Source organism: Sinocyclocheilus rhinocerous, unplaced genomic scaffold, assembly GCF_001515625.1.
Source record: "Sinocyclocheilus rhinocerous isolate Xijiao unplaced genomic scaffold, SAMN03320098_v1.1 scaffold562, whole genome shotgun sequence".
Lineage (NCBI taxonomy): Eukaryota > Metazoa > Chordata > Actinopteri > Cypriniformes > Cyprinidae > Sinocyclocheilus > Sinocyclocheilus rhinocerous.
This window is the reverse complement of record NW_015641608.1, coordinates 750,159-773,485: the sequence shown is the minus strand read 5'-3', so window position 1 is coordinate 773,485 and position 23,327 is coordinate 750,159. Positions and strand designations below refer to the sequence as shown.

General features: G+C 34.9%; 1 protein-coding gene across 1 annotated transcript in view; it reads right to left on the bottom strand.

Annotated features, from left to right (window-relative positions):
• Positions 1-23,327, bottom strand: part of LOC107755212 (circadian locomoter output cycles protein kaput-like) — a 52,085-nt gene that overhangs the window by 21,819 nt on the left and 6,939 nt on the right. Inside the window, exons 2-6 of the mRNA XM_016571930.1 lie at positions 12,816-12,877; positions 11,448-11,682; positions 11,166-11,253; positions 1,268-1,327; positions 586-734 (exon numbers count right to left, since the gene is read on the bottom strand). Coding sequence (XP_016427416.1) covers positions 586-734; positions 1,268-1,327; positions 11,166-11,185 — 229 coding nt within the window. The 5' untranslated portion in view covers positions 11,186-11,253; positions 11,448-11,682; positions 12,816-12,877. The remainder of the gene's footprint in view (positions 1-585; positions 735-1,267; positions 1,328-11,165; positions 11,254-11,447; positions 11,683-12,815; positions 12,878-23,327) is intronic.

The following is a 23,327-nucleotide window of genomic DNA, read 5'->3' as shown; positions in this document are numbered from 1 at the left end:
ATGGAATCTTTCCAAATTGGTTTTTTTTTTTTTTTTTTTTTTTTTGCTGTTGTCTGTACAATCTTTTGTGAAGACTGTTGTACTAATAATTGAATGAGCTACCACTTTTTGTCTACTATTGTCTTAATGATTTCAGAAATACTCACTCCTATATGTTGAGTGAAAAAAGCATACTGTGGTGGAGGTTTCACATGCCATTTTATATGTCATCAGACGGCTCCTTCCTGTCTAAGTGGGCGGCTCTTGGCTAGAATTCATCAATAGTAAACAGTATGGCTTGTGAAATCAACTTAAGGTCACAGAAACCATAATTGATTGTAAAATATGAAAATAAAATGAAATAAAATTTTCTCTGTAATCGTTTCGTTTTCTGTAGTATTTCAATGCATACTATTGCACCAATTTAGTTTACTACATCTTTGCTTTTTTCCTCAATATTTTCCTTTTAGGCAATGAAAATATTGAATTTACTTTAAATAAAAACCGGTATTCGGTATGAACCGGTATACCGCCCAGCACTACTTTAATTTTCGTTAAAAAATTGACAAATTTGGTTACGATTATTTGGTATGGTACTGCAGTAACCTTTGTGCTTGCGCAGGAAGTCGATGCTCTTCTGTAGGATGGTAGACTTGTCCATCTTGCGGGTGTTGCCCGGCAGCATGGTGCCCAGTTCCTTGATGAGCACATTGAACTGGTCTCGCCTCTTCTTCTCCGACTTGTTCCTAGAAACTCTGTAGGTGGAAAAACAAGACGTGGAAAATTCCAGTGGAAATCAATTGCTGACTTCCAGATAATAGAGTAATAACATAATTTAATCGCTATTTCAGAAGTTTTCGAAGTCACAGTTAAGCACTAAAATACACATCATCTTTTAATTATCTTAAATTCTACAATTTACTCCTCAAAATGATAATGGGACGCTATCTAATCTGAGAAAAATCTGGCAGTGCTGAGAGAAACCATTTCACAGTTCTGTGACTGTATACAGAAAATGAGGGTGAAGCTGTGCACTCAGGTTTAAACAGTCATAACTAGGTCACACTTAAGTTTCTATTCCTGGTGCAAAACCACTTTAGATCTACTACCATGAAAAAGGACTTGTCTATACAATCCTCTGGTGTAATAAATCATGTTTAAACCACTCTTACATGAGATAAAGGAATAAAGGGTTGGCTCATAACAGGAGTTCGACTCAAGGTAAAAGAAAGGAAATTCCCGTTGAGGAATCATAATAATAATCATAATGTTTTGCTTGTCTAATTACCGTTTTGCTTTGTCCTTCTCATCTTCTTCCATCAACCCATCAAAGATGCTGCTGTCATCCCTGAAAAGAGAGCCATAGTAAAAGAGGTTAGGCCATCTTGACCAATGCGAGCTCTGCTCAGCTGTGTGAGTTGCCAATTAAAAGACAGTTTCACTCCTCATCTGTTCCAGTGTTTGTAATCACAACAGCATTCATTATGTTAACATTTTAATATTTGAGGCTGAACCATTTATTCAAAGGGATTGTATCTCGAAAATTAGCAAAGGCACCGAGGCTTCAAAAAGGACATAATAAGTCTAAAGTCATTTTCATTTACTGTTAAAAAATTACTCATGTTATTCCAAACACATAAGACCAAAATTCTGAACTGAAGCTTCAAGAACCTTCATAAAGACATAGTAAAACTAATCCACATGAATCAAACACTTTAATCCAAGTCTTCTGAAGAGACACAATGACTTTATATGATGATTATATGATTCTATGACTTCATATATGACCATATATAATTTAGGCTTTCATTCACATATACACCTTTAGAAGCTGTTGGAATGAACTTTCAGTGGAGAGACAAAAATCTCCTAGGTTTCACTGTGTATCGAAGATAAACAAAAGTCTTATGTGTGTGGAATGACATGAGGGTGAGTAACTGATAACAGAATTTACCTCTTTATCTCTTTAACTGCTGAAACTGAATCATTGAGTCAGAACTAAAGAACCGGTTTTGTGAACTGCATCGACAGATTCACTGAAAAGATCCAACTCAAAAGAACAATTCATTCCTGAATCAAATATTGTTGACAAACCTTTCTGTTCCCATTCATTGTAATTGCATGGAAAAGAGCGACTCAAACAATCTCCAACATTTTGTGTTTCACAGAAAAAATACAATCACACAGGTTTGGAACCACATGAGGGTGAGTAAATGAGCAAATGAATGAGGAAAATGTGCAAGCCTTTTCTTTTGACACCCCACAATATTTAATCATAATCAGATCATGCAATAAATCATTGATTAAGCCGGCAGTAGGTCAGCGGCGGAGGTGGATATAAAGGCCTGTAGGGGCGCTGTGTGTGTCAGTATATATTTAGATACCCAGTGTTCTCCGACTCAGCCGCTTTGAGAGCACAAGACAGAAAACGAGACCAGCTGGTCATGGCAAGGGAACTGAAATCAGTTTGTAACGGTCGTGATTGGGCTTTGATTTCATGACTGATGTCACAGCAGCTTCTCAGCTCCAAAGCAGTATGGGTTTGAAATGACAAGGGGTTGAGTAAATGGCAGCTTTAATTTCTGGATGAGCTCTTTAAGGTCATCTCAACACGACAATATTTTTAGTCTTTTTTAGCCTTGAGATAATTGGTCTTTTGCACAGGGTGTACAAAATGTGCATCTGTCTTTGGAAGGGCAGAGATCACAATGACCTTTCATTTGGTGCGTGCAAGTACAGTGATGCACGCACACGATCGAATGAGTGTTTTTATGTGTGCGAGACGAGACTGTATGAATGTGTATTTGCAAAGTTGCGAGATTAAAGAGTGCAAACAACAGGCTGGGTAAATAAAACAGTGTGCATTTTGCTCTGCCACTGGGTGTCCATTACCACAATTTTACATAAACAATTCAGAGTTTTCCTCAGTCCATTTGCATCAAGGGTTGTAGGTGTATGACGACGTGTTTGCATAAGGAAGCACCCGCTGCTCTAATAATGCCATATTATATGGTCAGTTTTATTATTATTTTATTTTATTGCTGTATGTGAAAACTGCATTTTCAATTAAAATATGAAGTCACACAGGAAATAGAAAAAGAAAATAAAGGGAAAAATAAAGAAAACAATGTCTAACATCTATTGCTGAGTACAAAAAATACATTGACGTCAACTGATTTGGCTGCCAAACAAAAATATATTTATATCTGCGCTGTGAAATTCAAAGCCATCTGCTCGAAACGGTGGGCACGAGGAGGTAAGATTGGCTAACATAATTTAATTAGGACAATTAAAAGAAAAGGAGTCAGAAATTGCCATTATATTTCATATTTCCTCAATTTCAGTTTGTCCTTGAAAAAAAAAAGTCGTAAGCCAATAGGCCTTAGTTTACACTAGTTTGGGGTTGGTAATGACTTAATTCTTTAACCTCACTTGTGCTCATCAAGTCTTTATTTGCTCAAAAATAAAGCAAAAACAAAAATATTTTTAAAAAATCAGTACCGTTGAAAACAACCGATTTCTATTTTATCACATTTTAAAATGTAATTTATTCCTGTGATGGCCAAGCTGAATTTTCAGCATCGTTATTCCAGTCTTCAGTGTCACATGATCCTTCAGAAATCATACTAATATGCTGATTTGCTGCTCAAGAAACATTTATTATTACCAATTTTGAAAAGTTGAAAAGTGGTGCTGCCTAATATTTTTGAGGAAACCTTTTTTTTTTTTGCAGGATTCTTCGACGAAAGCATTTATTTGAAATAAAAATCTTTTGTATCATTATAAATGTCTGTCATCAATTTAATTTAAAATACATATTTGATCAATTTTATTAATTCTTTGCTATTTGCTATTGCTAAAGGCATAAACATATATTCTAGTGAGATTTTTTTATTGGACAAAAAACTGGACATGCCCATAAGTGCAAGATGGGTCATCAATATTTTTAGTGCATTTTGTTAGAAGACAAAGACTGTACAGTATATATTACATGCATATACTGTATATGCTGAAGCACACTAGCATATAAGATATCAATTCATTCGTCACAAACAGAAAAGATGACACATATTCGTTGAACATAACATGCATTTAGTACATTTTCCAGCCTTGGAGCCAGAATCCCATCACGTTATGTACGAAATGCAAATGAATGCTTCAGTTGCATATTAAGCCTCACACTCAACTTTCAACTCATTCGCCTCCAAATGCGTCACCGCATCTGCCACTACAGCCTCGTGCATGACTCGCTGCCAGGATAAGAGCATGTGTATCGGCTCACGACTCTGAATGACCCCATTCCACACCTGTCTTTAAGCTTAAAGTTGCTCAATCTAAAAGACCCTCCGCACAGTGACAGCACACACACACATTAAAGTGAGAGGAGTGCTGTAATTGTTTTGAAGCCACAAACAAGTCTATTAGTCACTGCACACTCATAGTGCAGCATTTTCATTCTCACACAATCTAACATCCACTTGACTGCTTTACGAACGACTCGTTTTGAAAATGCAGATCATTTCTGTATACTTAAATGGAGCTCGTTTGAACAATTAGAAGCAGAAAAATATGATGACCTACATTTATACTACAAAAACAATGCAGTGTTTGTGTAACATTTCTCCATTCTCTCTCCGACACACGCACATAGAGGATGTGGATTGCAGATCATTAACTTTGATAGTGTTTGTGTTGTGAGAGAGACTGAGCGACTGTTTTTGTCACTAGTCTGCTATCTTCCTGACTCCTGTAAGGCAAATACACCAACCCTACGACCACAACAATGCAATAAAGATGTTTCAGAGGACAGTATTGATCACTAAGTATACACATAGGCTCAATGTGTGCTGAATTAGCCTTGATGTTTATTATCAAATGTAAAGGTTGCTATAGATTGTTAAAAAGAAGAGTATATCTTATAGAGAGGTATCAATTCCTGGCATTGGCAAATCTTAAGAGCCAATATTTGGAGTAGGACTCAAAAAAGGAAAAAAAATAAAAAAAAATATATATATATATTTCAGCAGTGTTTGCCACATAAAGTACACTTTGCTAAACTAATACAGGAAAAGTGGGACAGTTCCTGATAATTTATCATTGCCATTGTTTTTAAATACGATACAAATGGCAATGTCAATGACCCATACTCATTTAGAATAAATGGTCACCTAAATATTATTATATTTATTTATTTAAACAACATTTATTCACTAAGAATGCATTAAATTGATCAACAATGACAGAAAAAGACATCTATAATGTTAGAAAAATTATTCTATTTTAAATAAATTATGTTCTTTTCAACTTTCTATTTCCAAAACAATATTAAGCAGCACAACTGTTTTCAACACTGATAATAATAAATAATAAAAAGTGTTTTTTGAGCAGCAAATCAGCATTTTGAATTATTTCTGAATGATCATGTGACACTGAATAGTGGAGTAATGATGCTGAAAATTCAGCTTTGCCATCACAGAAATAAATTACATTTTAAAATGGGATAAAATAGAAAACAGTTATTTAAATTGTTATAATATTTCACAATATTTCTGCTTTTACTGTATTCTTGTATTCTACTATTTTTGATCAATTTAATGCAGACTCTGTGAGCATAAAAGTCATTTCAAAAACATTTTAAAAATCGTACTGAACAGTTTGAATGATAGTGTACTCACTCTCATGTGGATCCAAACATATATATATATTTCTTTCTTCTGTGGAAAACAGAACTTTTTTTTTTTTTTAATGTTCCCATATTTTTTGTCTGTAAAATGAAAGTCCACTGTTGACTTTTAGACCCCATAGACTTTTATTGTATGGACAAAATGGGTTGAAGCATTCATAAATTACCTCAGTCATGACATTTATTCATGTAAGTAATGTATACATAACTCAATAAAGCTTAAGTGTCCTAGTTTATCTGGTTTAGTTTATCTTTTTATTCGAGAGTTTTTAAAGCAGCCCAGAACTGTTCAACACACATCTGACCTAGATTTGCTCAACAAAATGTTTATCAGTGAAAATCAGAGATGTGGACTTGAGACTCCTGACTTGAACTCAAGTCACAATGTCGATATCCTAATGCTTGGCAAACATTATATTTAAGACTAACATTTGCCAGTTAGTTTTGAAGTTGGAGACTGAGCTTCCCCCAAGTTGCTGTCAGACGGTGTTTGGAAAGTGTCAAATATGTGTATGGGGGAAAAATATCAGATATGACACTATCTCTTTGGATTTGAGACTTTAGTCTTTGCAACTTTACAGATCTTCTTTATGCACCAAGAGCTTGTAACACTCCAAAGAGAAAGGAAAACTTGAAATCGCATCATATGACCCCTTTAAGAAAGAACAATGTAAATGTCTGAAGAAATTTGGTTGTAAAAACAAGAAAAGATGTGTGATAAGTTCATAATGCTGGAATGTACAGCAATGAGTCCAATGGATGTTTACTGAGACTAAGTTTTGAGTTACATTTAATCTCATGTGTTGCTCTACTGATATTGTTTTATGTGCACATACTTATATTTTAGCTTATTTTAATACTTAAACCTGACATGAAACATGAGAATTTTCCATCATAACTAAGAATTAATGACAGTTAAAACCAGAGAACCTTGACTAACAAACTGTGACGTGTCCCAAATTCAGGCAGAAATGTAGTCATAAAGGTTAACACAGCTTTGTAGACATTAACAAAGGCAATCATGATGGTAGGTGTCACTGCATGGTGAGGTCTAAACTTATCTGCTAGCACTAAAAGGGTTTTAGTAGTTGCACTTTGGCTTAACTGTACAGCAGGTAAGACCAGTCTCATCACGTCAGGAGGCGAGGACGAGAGTGCATTGCTTACCACTTTATAAAAAAGTGATTACAAACTTGGTTTGAACTTCAACTAAAAATGCAATTATGAAAATTAAAGATTTACTAAAGTATTAGAGTTCAAATGAGGTACGTTTTGTATCCTTCTCAGTTCTGAGATGAAAAACTTTGAAAAACTTTCATCTAAAGAATCTTTAATTATGAATTTTTAAAAAGCAACATCCAATAATTCTGCTTTTCCGATAGCAGGAAACCATATAATACTAAAAGTTTGAAAACAAAAAATGTACCAGTGTTACAAAATAAAAAGCAAGCACTGCACATTTATTGTGTCTCTGCCGTCAAAATAATAATTAATAATGTGTATAATAAATCTGTAGTTTCTACAGTAAGTTAATAAGTAATTATTTCCTGCAGCAGCTTAAACTTTACATTGTTATTTATAGTTCTATTGTAATTACATTAACATTTAATGTAGACACTAGTTTAAAATGCAACTCAATGCAAACACCCAGTATGCTAAACATAAAATATTCAAAACTTATTATTATTATGTACTTTTTTTTTTTCCACAGAAGTGACATTAAAGAATGACAAATACACAAAAATATTTCAGAAAAAAAAAACAGGAAAAGAAAAGGTACCTCTAACCCCATGTCAGAGGTGTGGAGCTTCATTTTCACTTGCTGGCTTTTTTTTACTCAAATCAATCAACATAAACTGTGCTTTGTAGAAACACACAGAAGTTTGGTAAAGGTGTTTTTGTAGCTTTGTAGAAACACACAGAAGTTGTTCTGACAACATAACTGACACCCTGAATTATAAACTACTGTATAAAACAGTTTGCCTACTACAATGGACATCATATAAGTTAAAATTAAATTAGGGATGCATCGATCAGTGACTCAGTGTTGCTTCAAGCGCATCATTCTGCGCACGGGATGCGCATAAGCGCCATGTTTGTGCCGCTCTGTATTGGAGCTTTTCATATTATAATACTTTTGCGCAATGAAAGCTTATTTATAGCGTTTCTTGTTCTGTCCTATGATAGGACAGAACAAGAAAGGCTATTAATAATCTAATGTATAGCACAGTAATGGAGGCAGCAACATATGATAGATAGGACTCCTATCTTATGTTGCTGCCTTCATTACTGTGCTATACATTTAAAAGAAATGTCTTTTAATTTTATAGTGTATATTTATATATAAATACATTTATTTGTTTTCATTAATGTATTTTACAACAATACAAAGAGCAATGCGCAACATTTTACCTGATTTAGTCCTACACTCACTTTTATTTGTTCCCCACTAAATAATGTTATTTCACTAAATGTTTAGATTTTATAAAATTGTGCACTCATAATTTTTCTAGAATACCTTTTGCTGCTAAATTATCCACTAATCTAGTTTATAATAGTATTTTTGTCATAGATCATGATTATTTATTCCATGGTCTGTCTAAATACTGGATTCTGATTGGCTGGCATGTATGCAGTAAAACCGTTTAATGCACAGGTAGTTCCAAGTCAGTTTAATCACCGTTCTATATTAATGCGCTGCTTTAATTGATGCTCATAAACCCACACACATCACTTGCACACAAACACACACACACACACACAGAGGGAGTGAGAGAGAGAGAGGTTGGAGATCGCACTGCGCACACAAACTTGTTGTCAACGCTTCCCCGTGGTTTTCATGAATAAAATAGCCTAGATACTAGATCGCTACATTATATTCCTCAGCAACGAGGTGTAAAATCTATGTTTTTGAAGTAATTAATTGTTTGTAGAGAGAGACGTGCAGACAGCAGCACGCAGGTAACAACTGTCATCTCTCTCTTTCTCTCTCGATCGATAATTAATTGAAATAAATGCTATAATTCATTCAAATAAATGTGATCTTATTTCATCTCTGTGTCTGATTTGAAGCGGGCAGAATGCTAGAGGTAACTTGCTGTAACTGACGAAAATAACTAATTTTTACCCATTCGGTCAATTATTGCACTGCAAAGAGCAATACTAGTTTTAACTTGTCTATAACTTGGCAAATGACAATGGAATAAACGGGATAATCAACGGCTTGCCGTGCATTAAAAAATTTTAAATGCACTTCGTGGAGGCAACCACCCTCCGCTTGATTATTAAAACCGTTGATTACCCCTTACATATTTTTTCATTTGTTATTTTTCATTTAAATGAAGTATTCTATATTTAGTAGATTGTGTTTTACACACAAAAGAGTGATGATCAGGTCAACACACAGAAGTATAGTGTAAAATCTATGTTTTTGAAGTAATTAATTGTTTGTAGAGAGAGACGTGCAGACAGCAGCACGCAGGTAACAACTGTCATCTCTCTCTTTCTCTCTCGATCGATAATTAATTGAAATAAATGCTATAATTCATTCAAATAAATGTGATCTTATTTCATCTCTGTGTCTGATTTGAAGCGGGCAGAATGCTAGAGGTAACTTGCTGTAACTGACGAAAATAACTAATTTTTACCCATTCGGTCAATTATTGCACTGCAAAGAGCAATACTAGTTTTAACTTGTCTATAACTTGGCAAATGACAATGGAATAAACGGGATAATCAACGGCTTGCCGTGCATTAAAAAATTTTAAATGCACTTCGTGGAGGCAACCACCCTCCGCTTGATTATTAAAACCGTTGATTACCCCTTACATATTTTTTCATTTGTTATTTTTCATTTAAATGAAGTATTCTATATTTAGTAGATTGTGTTTTACACACAAAAGAGTGATGATCAGGTCAACACACAGAAGTATAGAAATTCTACATTGATTAAAAAAAAACTGTGCTGGTATCGGATCGGAATCGGCCGATACTCAGAATTTTCTGGATCGGATCGGAAAAAATGGTATCGTTGCATCCCTAAAATTAAATAAGTTAGAAATTGCCCTGCACTCGATCTAGCTATGTTTGACCGTGTCCTGAACGGCCACTTAGAGCTCATGCTGTCTGAGAGATAAGGGGAAGTGCAGCTCTCAAAAATATACAGATTCTCTGAATATGGTAAGAGAATACAGATTGTGCAAGCACCATATGGTCCCTGCTTTCGACCGTAGGTGCCATCTCCAGTTACTTCACCTGAAAACCTTTGAGAGAGGAAAATAGAGCTGCGGCTCTATTCAGTATGGCGGTAATCCATAGATTAGCCTGGAAAATTCCACACCGCTGCCACACAATGGCCCATCTCACTGTCACTCAACAGGCCCGACCAGTTATAGAAGGAAGCCGGGCGCAGTGAGGCTGGCCAGAGTGGGCATGTTTATTGTCATTCCATTCACTGTAGTCACTATAGCAACTGGCCATGGGAGTGTTACATCTGCATGTTAGAGGGAACGAAAGCTGTTTACGCATAAAGATATTAAAATTGTTTAATATGAGCCATCCATCTCAGCTGCAAAGCTTTCTGTGCATCTGCTGTAACTGTAACCATGGCTATGTATGGTGTTGGGCAAAAGATGCTGTCATGAGGGGGCAGGACTGGGACCGCCTTGGTTTCAAATGAACTTGAATATCATTTAACAAAAAAACTCTCTGAAAATAATAATGTGGAGAAGGGGTGGCCGATATGACCAAAATCTTATATCATGGTATGAGTCATTTTATTTCACGATAAGGATATATATATATCATGATGCAATTATTCTTGCTATAAATAAGGTCTTTATATCAAATTTTTGATACCATAGAAATTTCATAATTCTTGTCACCAGTGTCAGTATCACAGAAAACTAATATTAGCCTAAATTAAAAAAAACAAAAAAAACAAGCTCACTGAAAACAAGTAAACAGTCAGCGATTAAGAATAAGAAACTAATTACAAGCAATAGGACAAAAAAACTACAGTAGAACAAATAAATAAGAAATGTTACATACATTTTATAAAGTTTATATGTAAAAATAGAAATGGATATTTCTTCTTATTAAAATTACAAAATTGATTTAGTCAAGAGCGGTGAGAGATTTTCTCTCTTTTGTTGTTTGATTAACATGAATGACAGACAGCTGGAATATTAGACTGCTGTCACTTTAAGAGCTGCCCGGATCCAATGTATTGTTACACATATCTTTCTCAGCTTTCACTGAAGACCTAAATAACTGTGTTTGAGGATACTTAAAGTCGGCCATTTTGACACATACGAGTCTGCGTATGTAACTGTTCAAGGCCTATAAAGCGTGTCTGCCGATATATCGCCCATCCCAAATGTCGAGTTTTTTTATTAGTCATTTTATTGTTGTACCGCGCTTTTCTAATATGTGTTGGAGATTGTGGCTATTGTTAACAGAATCATTTCTTCACAGGATGGTTTGGGGTCAACCGAGGACTTACCGGTCTATGCTAGAGGTCATTTTTGTAGTGTGTTCAGGGTCGCAGTTGTAGAGAGAGGATCTTTAAGCGTGAGGTAGACATTTGTAACCTGGGTAAAAAAATAAAAAAATAAAAAAAAAACTTATTTAATGCAATTTAAATTAGGCACACTCTAAATTAATAAATAAATAAATGTGGGTTTTAGTGTATAAAAGTGTCTTCTAAATTATTAAATTAAAATGAAACAATGACACAAGAGGAATAAATGCAACAATTCAAGAATTCATTCAAAAGCAAACTTACCTCCAGGCCTGCTTGCTCTAAGGAAGGAAGAGAGAAGCTTGCCACAGGATGTAGGATGAGGACAATTGGTGGGCAAGACAGAAGGTGCGTGTGAACATGAATGTTTTTGTGTGCAGGGTCAATCAGAGGACTCTTGAGGTCAAGGTAGAAAAGCCTGCTGTGGGTCTCTGTGGGGTGTATGTGCTTTCAATCGTGTGTGAGACTGGAGGCACCACATGTTAGCACTAGCCACCTCCTAAGAAAAAACAACAACAAAAAAACAGACAACCTTGCATCATAATTACACATTTTATAAGTAATAAAAGTCATATGTTTAATATATACTCCTTAAGTAATTTTAACTTAACTTAATGCCTGACCTATAAAACAATAGTCAGAAATTGAATAGTTTATTGAACCTTTCAAGAAAAAGATTGCATATGTTTTTTTTGTGACCCATTTAGTATGATATAGGACAATATGGAGCTCATACTTGAGAATGAAATAACACCTCAATTTTATTAAGAACCCAAAACTGTGCAAAAATATGCAATTATTTTGGGCAGATGCTGATATATACAAGTTGAATTTCGAAATTTCTGAATTAGATTTTTTGTTGTATAGCAGACTACATACATATCATGCATATAAATATCAGTTTTCTGAATATGTCTTGTAAAATGACACTTAAAGGCAGGGTATGTGATTTTTCAAAAACGCTTTAGAAAACAATAGGGGCAAGACCCTTTTGGGGTAGGGGCGTGTTTGTTTTGGTGATTTCAAATATCAACATTGGCTACCAAAAATCACTTACTCTGCCTTTAAATGCTCAAAGCTCTGTCATTTTAATTCTGGGGGCAAAACATATAATGCAATGCAATGCAATGATGATTGAGAGATACAGAATTAAACTTTCCTCAAAAGCCTGTTTATCATATTTGATTCTCAAATTGTAAGATAAAAAAAAAAACACTGTATGGAATCAAAGTTACTTCACTCCTGTAATATTACTAACAATATAAAAGTTATTCTTACATTAAATATTTAACAGCAGAACAACATTTGTAGAAAATATACTTTAAGGCCTTTTTTCTGCTAAAAAAATATAGACTGTCAATCAGACGACAGAAGGCATGCAGTAGATGTTGATAATATAGAGAAATGTCTCATATCAAATATTATACAATCTTTATAGGACTAAGAAGAAATTTTGTAATAATACAAAAAAAAAAACTAAATTAACATAAATCTTTCCCTTGTAAATAAATGAGCAAGTATAGATGGCAAAAATTTTTATGCTGTAATAATTTTTAAGACAACTGAATTGTAACGTATAAAATATTAATAACTGATAAATTAAATAACAAATTCTGTAAGTAATAAACTTACTCATGTCATTATTTCTGTAATAGCAGCAATGCTCCTTAACCACTGTAAATCAGCGCTTAAATCTGAAACACAAACGGAAACAGAAATTAGTCACATAAACAGCTGGCTCCGGAGAAAATGCTTCAATTACATTAGAGAAATAGTAATACATTAACTTAACCGGTACTAAGAAGATTATAATAAAATAAAAACATCTGAATTAATAATAGTAGGTGTTCAGGTTTCAAGAAAAAAAACCATCACTTTGACCCAGTAAGCCTGAGAAGGGTCATGACCTTAAAGTTAAAGACCCCAAAGTCATCATGGTAAACATTCTACGAAAAAAAACGGAAAAAAACAAAACAAAACTGTGTCATACCCAAAATAATGGTTTCATTGAAGCTTAACATTTTCCCCTAGAACTAACAATTCTGTCCATCCCAAAATAAACTATTCAGCCTACTACTAGATATTTTACAAGGCCACAGATGTTGTGATGTACTGCCAAGCCTGATAGACGACTTGGCAAGACCTTCTCCAAAGATAAACATTCAGTACTGTAAAACCAGGGCCGAAGTTCAGCTGTCATAAGAACAGAACTTATGAGAATATACAGAATTCACTGCACCTTCATTACTAGTTAACTGCAGTTTGATGTTCACGATACTGATCACAGTCTTACATAATTGACATTAACATACCGGGTGTCACCTAGAAATAAAAATTGTGCCAAAATTTACTAATATGCTCATGTCGTATTATATATCTGTCCCATTTCCTTCTGTGGAACATAAAAGAAGATATTTTGTTGTGTTTTAACTGTTTTCGTCTATACAATGAAAGTCAGTGGGATCCAAAACAATAGTCTGGCCCTCTTTAATGTGTTCCACAGAAGAAAGAAATGTGCATACATTTATAGTGTTGGTTTCTATTAAATTTGTGTGTTTGCAAAAAAATATAAAATAAAATATAACATTTATTTTTCATATATTTCTACTGGAAGTACTTAAATAAATAAATAAACAAATATTATAAAATAAATACAATGAATGAATGAATGATTTTATTATTAATTTAATTTGTTCATTTTATTACATAATTAAAATTTAAGAGCATCTCCCATCATGTGGGAGTGCATACATCTTTGTAAAATAAGAATAGGCACTGTCTCTCTCTACAGGAAAACACCCAGCAGGAAAGAATCAGTAAGTGTGAGCTGGGTGAGGCATGATGAAGCTGTAGTACCCTGACAAGTTGCAAGACATGTCCAAGGAAGTGCATGTGTCAAAGGCACACACCCCTGAGGCCAATCTATATATAGCAGGGGTGGTGTGGTATTGCCTTCACTCATATTAGGTTTCCATGTTCCAACAGGAAGACTGCAATGATCAATGAGCAACTTATAGAGATGACAGCATCCTGTTCTTTTCATCAAGACAGTTAGAAAGCTAAAAAAATGCGTGGGCTGCAGTTTGCACTTTCTAATCCCCATTGACTTCCATAGTATGGAAAAACTGCTATGAACATCAATGGGGACTATCCCTTTAGAAACGTTTTCGTTACATTTTTTTCTTAAAATACAATACAATGCATTTTTTAAACAAATGTATTAAAATATCTACTGTAGATATAAAGTCATAGCAATATGAGAATAAAGTCGAAATTACGAGAATTAAGTAGAAATATTTTCAAAATAAAGTTGATATTACGATAATAAAGTCGTAGCGATATTTTGAAAATATTTTCGAATATTTTCAAAATATTTTGAGAATAAAGTCCAAAATTTGACTTTGTTTTCATAATTTTGACTTTTTTCTCAAAATATTTTGACTTTAATCTCATAATCTTAGTTTTTTTTTTTTTTTAATGTGACACTAAAACGGCGCCATAGTTTGTATATAAACCATCACATTTATAAAGCTGGAATAACAACAAAGAAACCTCTGGAAGAAGTTTATTTAGGTGATTAGCTCAGTTAAATTAGCTGCTAACGTAGCCACATTCCTTTAGCTGAAAAGCAACACAACCTCAAAACAGCAAACAAGACGATGGTTGTAATGCACTATGGTCCATGGTGCCCGGATGTGTGGTGACCAGAGGAAAACAAGTGTGCTAACGATGGTTAAAGCTGGTAATGATGGAAATCTCTCTTTCATGTTTTTACTATGAGTGTCTTGTCACATGCAGGTCTGGACCTCCGGTCACGCCACGCTGCACACCAGCTATGTCCCCCGAATGATCACTACATGTGACTACTGACCCAGACAACACACTCAAAGAAAATAAACGACATTCCGACACAGCTCAGACTCAATTCAGCCACTCCTGCAACACAAACAGCCGCAAACAAGCAACCAGACCAGAGGCAATAAACCTAAGACAAAAGCACACCCCTTGTTTCTATTTGACTTCTGATTTTTTTTTTTAAAGAAATTCATACTTTTATTCTGCGAAGAGTAATTAAATTGATTAAATTAATTAAAGTGACAGTAAAGACATTTATAATGTTACAAAAGATTTCTACTTCAAATTAGTTATTCTGAACTTTCTAATTAAAGAATCCTGGAAAAAAATATCACAGTTTACACAAAAATATTAAGCAGCACAATTGTTTTCAGAAATGTTTCTTGAGCAGAAAATCAGCATATTAGAGTGAATTCTGAAGGATCATGTGACACTGGAGTAATAATGCTGAAAATTCAGCTGTCATCACATGAATAAATTACACTTTAAAATATATTAAAATAGAAATCAGTTATTTTAAATTATATTTATTTTTACAGTTAAAACAGTAACATTTGTGACCCTAGACCACAAAACCAGTCTTTAGTCGCTAGGGTATATTTGTAGCAATAGCCAAAAATACATTGTATGGGTCAAAAATATAGATAGTCAGCTTTCAGATGACGTATAAATCTCAATTTCGAAAAATTGACCCTTATGGCTGGTTTTGTGGTCCAGGGTCACATTTCACAATATTGCCGTTTTAACTATTTTTTGATCAAATAAATGCAGTCTTGAGCATAAGAGACTTCTTTCAAAAACCTTTGACAGGTAGTGTAAAGGATGCCAACAAAACACAAAATAAATCTAGATATTTGTAGTACAAATATGACTGTTATGCTACCAAAAGCATAAAATACTCCTGTAGAACATCAAAAGGAATTTAAAGGAAATCCGTCAGGATTTTAAAACACAGCTCCTCCTGCAATTTCCTTTGACTGTCCGGAAGCAAAACATTATTCCAACACAATACACATCTGATAAAAACCACACAATAAACAATAAGATTAAAAAAAAAAAAATTATTATTAAAAATAAATAAAAACACACACACAGTTAAAATAATAATAATAATAAATCCTAGAATTTTTATACATTTGGAACAAATACAAAAGGATTTAAATGGGAATTGTGTTACGGGATAAAAACATAAATCACATTTTCTAGCACATCCTCCCAAAATATTATCATTAGAGTATTATGAGCAGCAATATAATATCCTTGTAGCATAACAAAAGGAATGTAAAGGAAATATGCCAGGAATTTTCTTTCAACTGTCCTGGGTAGGATTTGTACTCTACAAAGATTATACAATATCCAGGACTCTAAGAATAAAAAAAGAATCCTTTGGGAGTTTCAGTTCATCCAGGAGGATCATTTTGGATTTCAATGGGATCATTAAAGATTACAAATTCAGATAGAAATACTCAAAATAGGATTCAGGATTGTTTGACAAGGGACACAAAACAATCCTAACGGACTTCGTTGAAATTCCTTTTGATGTTCTTTCTTTTACTCACTGAAGATATTTGGCATTTAGATGCTTCCCAGATATGAGTCACAAATGTTACCGGAGTATCAGTTCAACAAGAAAAAAGAATTGCTTCACTACAACACTAGGAATCCAAAGGATTTCTTTGAATTAGGAGGCAACATAAAAAGACTTCAAAATAGAAGGTGGGGGATTCTGGGAAAAACACATGAGAAGGGCACATGTGAAGAGAGAGAGACGACGGAGGAGTGGAAAAGGATGTAGGGCAGAGTGGAATATTTTCAGTTCACCGAGACATGGAGTCAATTTCGCAAAAGATTTGACAAAAAGCAAGGCATGCTAAACCGTGAAGGAGGGTTCGACAGAGAAAAAAGGATAAGGCTTGCAAGAAGAAAAAAATGAGGGGGAGGGTTTGTGAAAAAAAACTCATCATGGTGAAAAAGGATAAAACGAGACATAAAAGCAAAAGAGTAAAAGAAAAAGAAAGTAAGGCAGTCCCCAGCATTTCCTGTAGAGCGGTTGTGGCGTTAACAGTAGGCTGAGCAATGGTTTTGTAACTGTGATGTCAGTAGCTGCTTCCCTGACCCGCTGACCCAGTGACCTACTTTTGCTTCTCTCGCTCACCGTTTCTCTCTTCCACTGCGACTTAATCACAGCTCAACAGGCAGCCGTAGCTGCAGCCAATCAGGCGACGGGCTGAGTCGCAACACACTCGCTATCAGCAAATCAGGAAATCAGGACTAGCTCACCACAAACAAACGGCAGCCAATAACACGCTGAGAAAGAAATAAAAGGATTTTTCAGCCAATCAAACGCAGAGTCTACAAACTCTCAGCTAACCAAGACACAGAGTAGTGTCAAAGAAGGGAAGGAAAATACGAGAAATAGCAGAAGGAAACAGGCTAACAAAACCAAGCTTCTTCTCTTGCCGAGAGTGACATTTACCTATTCGGCCAAAGTCAGCCAAAACAGATCTGCCTAAAGCACTAGGTTAAAACCAGATAACAAGCGCATGACAAACAAACAAATTCTTCCTCCACTCTCTCGCCACACTCAAACAAATGAGGTTTCTCTCTCACACACACACCCACGTCTACCCTTAGGGGCTCTGTACGCTATAGACTGGGCTGGGAATATTTTCACACAGTTGTGCATATCTTGAATTGTACCTGGACACAAACAGTCACAGATGGACGATATACAACTGTGCAAATTGCATATTAGGATTCCACTGTGCTGTCATTTGCCCTTTTTGACTCTCAAGGGGACAGTTAATTTAAAAAAAATTATAATTCTTTCAATATTTACTTAGCCTCATGTCTTTCCAAACCTGTATAACTTTGTTTCTTGTGTAAAACACAAAAGGAGATATTTATACGCATGTCCAAGCTGCTCGTATTCCATACCATGTTCAGCAGTCATTTTTAATTTACTGTAAAAATGCAGGGCTGTGCTGAAACAATCATACTGTATTGTAATATATATCACAGTAATATATTGTAAAAAAAATTTTTTTTAATTAATGAAATAAAAATAAAATTACTTTTAATAAATAAAATACTTTTCATTTAATGTGATTTATTTATTTATTTATGAATGATTGATTGATTATCATCATGCTCTACAGTTCAATAATGAAAAACTGGTTCATATTCCTGTTTTAATTTCCTGTTATATGTTGTTTTCAAATTTGAGTATTATTTATACAGGGTTATAATTTTATATTATATATATATTAATTTTAAATATTGTCAGTTTTCATTTATTTAATTTTTTTGTAATTTTGTTACATGCTTTTCTCATTTTTATTTCTTATTAAAATATTTCAAAATAGATCCAATTCATTTTTATTTCAATTTTCATTTTGCTTCTTTTTCAGTTAGTAATTTTAGTGCTTCAACTCCAACAAATTTCAGTTAGTTGACACAGCAACATTTCTAATTTTCATTTAGTTTAATTTCATTCCATTTAATATTTAGAATTTATTTCATTTCAGCTTTACTTCCAATAAACAAAAAAGTTTTTTAATAGTTTTAGTTTCAGTTTACAATTACACACACTTAGCATTCTACAAAGCATTGAGCTAGCAATGTCAAGATTATGAGTTCAGTTCAGGAAATGCATGAACTGATCAAATATATACCTTGAATGCAATGCAAGTCTCTTTAAAGTGTGTTCCAAGAACTTTGAGAAGATGCAAGTTAACCCTCCTAGATTGTTTTCAGTATAAATCCTTCAAGCTCACTTAAAACTTTGATACATCTTTTGATAATCAATGCATGAAGACCCAAGAAGACTAAGGACTCAAGAAAAAGTGAATAATAAAGCTCAAGAGATGTTGCAAGATTGTGACAAAAAAATGCATTCAAAAATAATAAATGTAACTGTCATGCACAATGACATATATCGCAATGTGTATCAGACAGCATCATAAAAGTCTTTTTTCATGCAAGAAATGCGGGTTTGCAAAAACATTTTTAGTTGAGTGATTCCTAATAATTTTTTCTTTCAACTCCTCACTGCAACACAAACCTAGTCTCCGACATCATTAACTGTCTCCTTACAGTCTCAGGATAACCAAACATGGCTTTTTCTGTTCCCTTCCAATCCACATTAAATTTTTTTTTCCACCGCAGCAGAGTCTGCTTTCCATTTTTAATAAATTCATGCAAGGTGCCTACACATTCTCACTCTCTTTTTTCTCCTTCGCTCCCTCAGATCGAGTCTCTACAGGCTCTGTGTGCACAGTGTGTGTTCTCTCAGATGTAGGTCAGTAAAGCTCTGAAGATGTGAGTCACGCCAGCATGACAACGGTGCCCATCGGCAATGCCATAGCAACCACTCTCACCAAGTGGGGTAAAAATAGATGTGCTGAATTCCTCCACTGCAGTTTCCCTCTCATATTTTCTCTCTCAGCATTTTCTCCATTACTCATGCAGCAACCGACCCACAATCATCTAGAAATGCTCTTCTAAAGAGATTCTTCAGTTTTTGCTAAACTTACGGTAAATGGATCAATCTCAAAAATACAACACACAACCACCTGACACGCATACATTGGATAGATAAATACTTATCCTCACAAAAATACGACCGCAGCTTGAAAAAATGATTAATGTGCACTGAAAATGATGAGGAATCCCTTAAGGCCAGTGATTCCCATGCTTAGGTATGAAGACTGGGTTTCCATTTATAGCAGAGTTCTCCTTTTCCCTTTATACAGTCCACGTCAACTCCACTTTCCCTGGAAACATGTAATTGCTCTTTTCTAGTGACAGATTTGCATGTTATCTTCAGGTTTAGTTATCGTGTAGATAGCATGGGTAACATTGTCAGCAGCACATACAGTAGGTTAGCCGTAACTCTCCTTATCAACCTGAAATGACTTCACTCCCTTTTAAGTCTGGAAATGCAAGGGATTACTCACTCAGCGCAAACCCCATTCACATGTCACACCTCTGGAGCTCTTTAGAGAATGGCTAGGAAACATGAGCTGAAATAGATTGGGAAGCACTCTGCTCGGGCCATAAACAGTTTAATACAGTTTACTCACTCAAAATGCACTGAACTCAAAACTGCAAACATGTAGCCTACATTCTCCATTTGGAAAAAAAAAAAAAAACGTTTGAGAGAAAAGTAGATTTTTGTAATGTCTTTTGTTGTTATTATTATTATAATTATTAAGAACAACAACAACAACGATCAAAAGGACAATAAATAGAATAATCAAGTTTACTTAAAATACATATACAATACATATTTGTTATTTGATCCACAAATTCAAAATGCAATGCACCTGTATTAATAATAAAAAACACAAAATATTTAGATATACTGTAATAAAAATTAGGGCTGTCAGTATACAATGGATTAAAATTTTTAATCAGATTAAATCACACCCTTTCAGTGCGGCTAATCGCAATTAATCACAATCAAACTTATCATGGAATTAAGCATATTATCTTGTTTTGTCACAAAAGATTGAAGGCTGATTCTTACAAAACTGTATTTTCTGCAAGCTTATTTCAAGATAAATTTAGATGTCTTTTCAAAAAAGGGCACTTGGAGACTCCAAAAGGACACCAAAGAATCAAATTATATAAAAAGTTCATATAATCATTCAAAAAAGCACACATTAAAAAAGGTTTTCTCTCTTTATATATACAGTATCTATAATCAGCCTGGTTTTCTTTACATTAGTGCTGTTTTGGACTGATTGTTTGAAAGCATTCGCTTACTGGATCATTGGACTGAAAACTTTCTCGAAGTTTAACAGCTTAAAATGATCTGAATGCAAACAGAGAAGCAAAATTGGGTGAAAGGTTTAGAAATTGATCTTCAGTAATTTTGCATTAATTGCATTAAATTATTTTAACGCATTACGGACTTTTAAATTAATTGCATGTGTTAACGCATTAACGTTGACAGCCCTATTAAAAATATGAATGTCAATATTTTGGTAACACTTTAAATTACAGAAACATTTTTCACTATTAACTAGTTGCTTATTAGCATGCATATTACTACTAGCATACTGACTGTTTATTATTAGTACTTAATAAGCATATATTATATTAATTCTGCACGACTATATTCTAGAACCATTAAGTGAATGTGTGTTCCCTAATCTAAAAAATAAACAAAGCATATACATACGCAGAAAAAAACATTATAGATAAGTGTCACGTGATGTGCAATGCTGCAAAAAGGGCATGGAGGGCACATCTGCCGTGGTACATATACCAGGAAAAGGTGTGCTCACACTGCAAACAAACATATGCTGAAGCCTTCAGATAGTAGGTTCAACAGTCAAGGCCAAAAAGACTGAATGAAGATACAACACCTCAACATTACGAAAATGAAATGTGACAGAGATGCCTCTATACTGGGATATCATACTTCTTTTTTTATCTGTAGTCACAGCATACATAATTTAATGCATCTCAACACTGTTCTGGAATCAAATTGAGTACCAATCATAAGGTGCCTAAAGATTCTCAATGTTCTCAAAAATGTTCTACAGCTTAGACTTGCATTAAACCGAAAGCTTTCATATGGAGAGTTTTCACAATCATGTTGATAGGTGTGGGAGTTAAAATGGTGTTGATAGTGACAGAGCAAAAGTGGCACTTCAGAGACAGGCTGGGATTGCCGTGTCAAACGCTCTCACAGGGCGGGAGCGGGGATGACTGCAACACCGTTACCATGACGATCAGTCCATAAGCAACCACGGTCGACATTTAAAACCAGCCACGGCTTAGATGCACACAATGGGACGTGAGAAACTGCACAAACACAGACCAATTTTAGCTTAGTTTAGCGATGCAACATGCACATACTGTACAATCCAAATAAGAACACACAATATATTAATTATAATCAAATTATGCTCATCATTCACACACATCAAAGACAGACAATCGCTACTAAGAGAGACACAAGAGAGCTGACACAGACAGTTTAAGCAGGAACATACTAACACACATTTACTGGAGGGAAATCACACTTACTTTTCATCCTACAGCCATAAACACACACACACAAATGTCAGGGTGACAATGAAGTGATGGGATGGTTCAGCAGATGCTAGCAGTAAACACATCTATCTATGAGTTCTCTAATATCCAAACACAGCGGAGAGGTGTTTATATAAACAGTGCCAACACTTCAGCCATAAAACAATGCACTGTCATATCCAGAAACCACTGCACAAATTTTCCACACCGCATTCAATAAATCAGAGATATTGGTGGGTCGTGATCCAAAAAAATGGGTCGCTGGTCTGCTCTGATTGGGTGAGAAGAAAAACGAAATCAATCTAAGCATATTATTGTGTATTGGTAAGATGGAAAAATAAGCATATATAAATATATTATATATTAGAGCCCGACCGATATATCGTTTAGCCGATATTATCGGCCGATATGAGCCTGTCGCCGATATATCGGTAGCGGTGAATATGCCGCCGATATGAACATTTTTTTTTTACAGAACATATAACGCAGATAAAATGCTTGAAATGGTGTAATTACTTAGTTTGTCCAGCAGAACACGCTCCATTGTTTGCTACTGGCGACCTGGATGAAACGTTGTAATGATATTCCAATGAGCCACTTTGTGATATCATAAAGCCCGGAAAACAAACGCTGTAGTCCAAACGAGCCGTTCGTTGTAGTTCTTGAACAGGGATTTTTAAAAAACGAAATATCTCCCTTTGGAGTGGACTTTGAGATTTGTAACTTTCTAGATCTTTTTTATGCCCAAACATACACACTACACACTGACTAAAATTTAAAAAGTGAAAAAGCATAATAGGACCCCTTTAAAGCTCAAGTCTATGATTGAAAACCATTGAAACTTTGAACGGCCATATTTCCGTAAAGGCGAATCCGCACCAAATTCGGTGGATCCCTTCAGCTCGAGGAACCCTCTTGAATGCAAATCGAGTGTACATCTCGAGGCCCTCTTTCGAATGAGACCACCCCCGTGTCGATAGCCCCCGGGATTCAGGAGTTACCGATCTAGTGATCCCGGGGGGCTACCGATGTGCTGAGGGTAGTGTTCGAGAGGGCTCCTCGAGCTGAAGGGATCCCCCGAATTTGGTGGAGATCCGCCGGCGCGTTCACGAGATAGTGACACCAGCCAACACTTTCACTTCGGTAAGGAGGTCTCTTGTTCAGGCAGCAGCATTCAAGTTTCGTCTGTGTGAAGACAGTAGCGCAAATCCGTGAATGAATGTTCCGAAGTGAAATAAACTT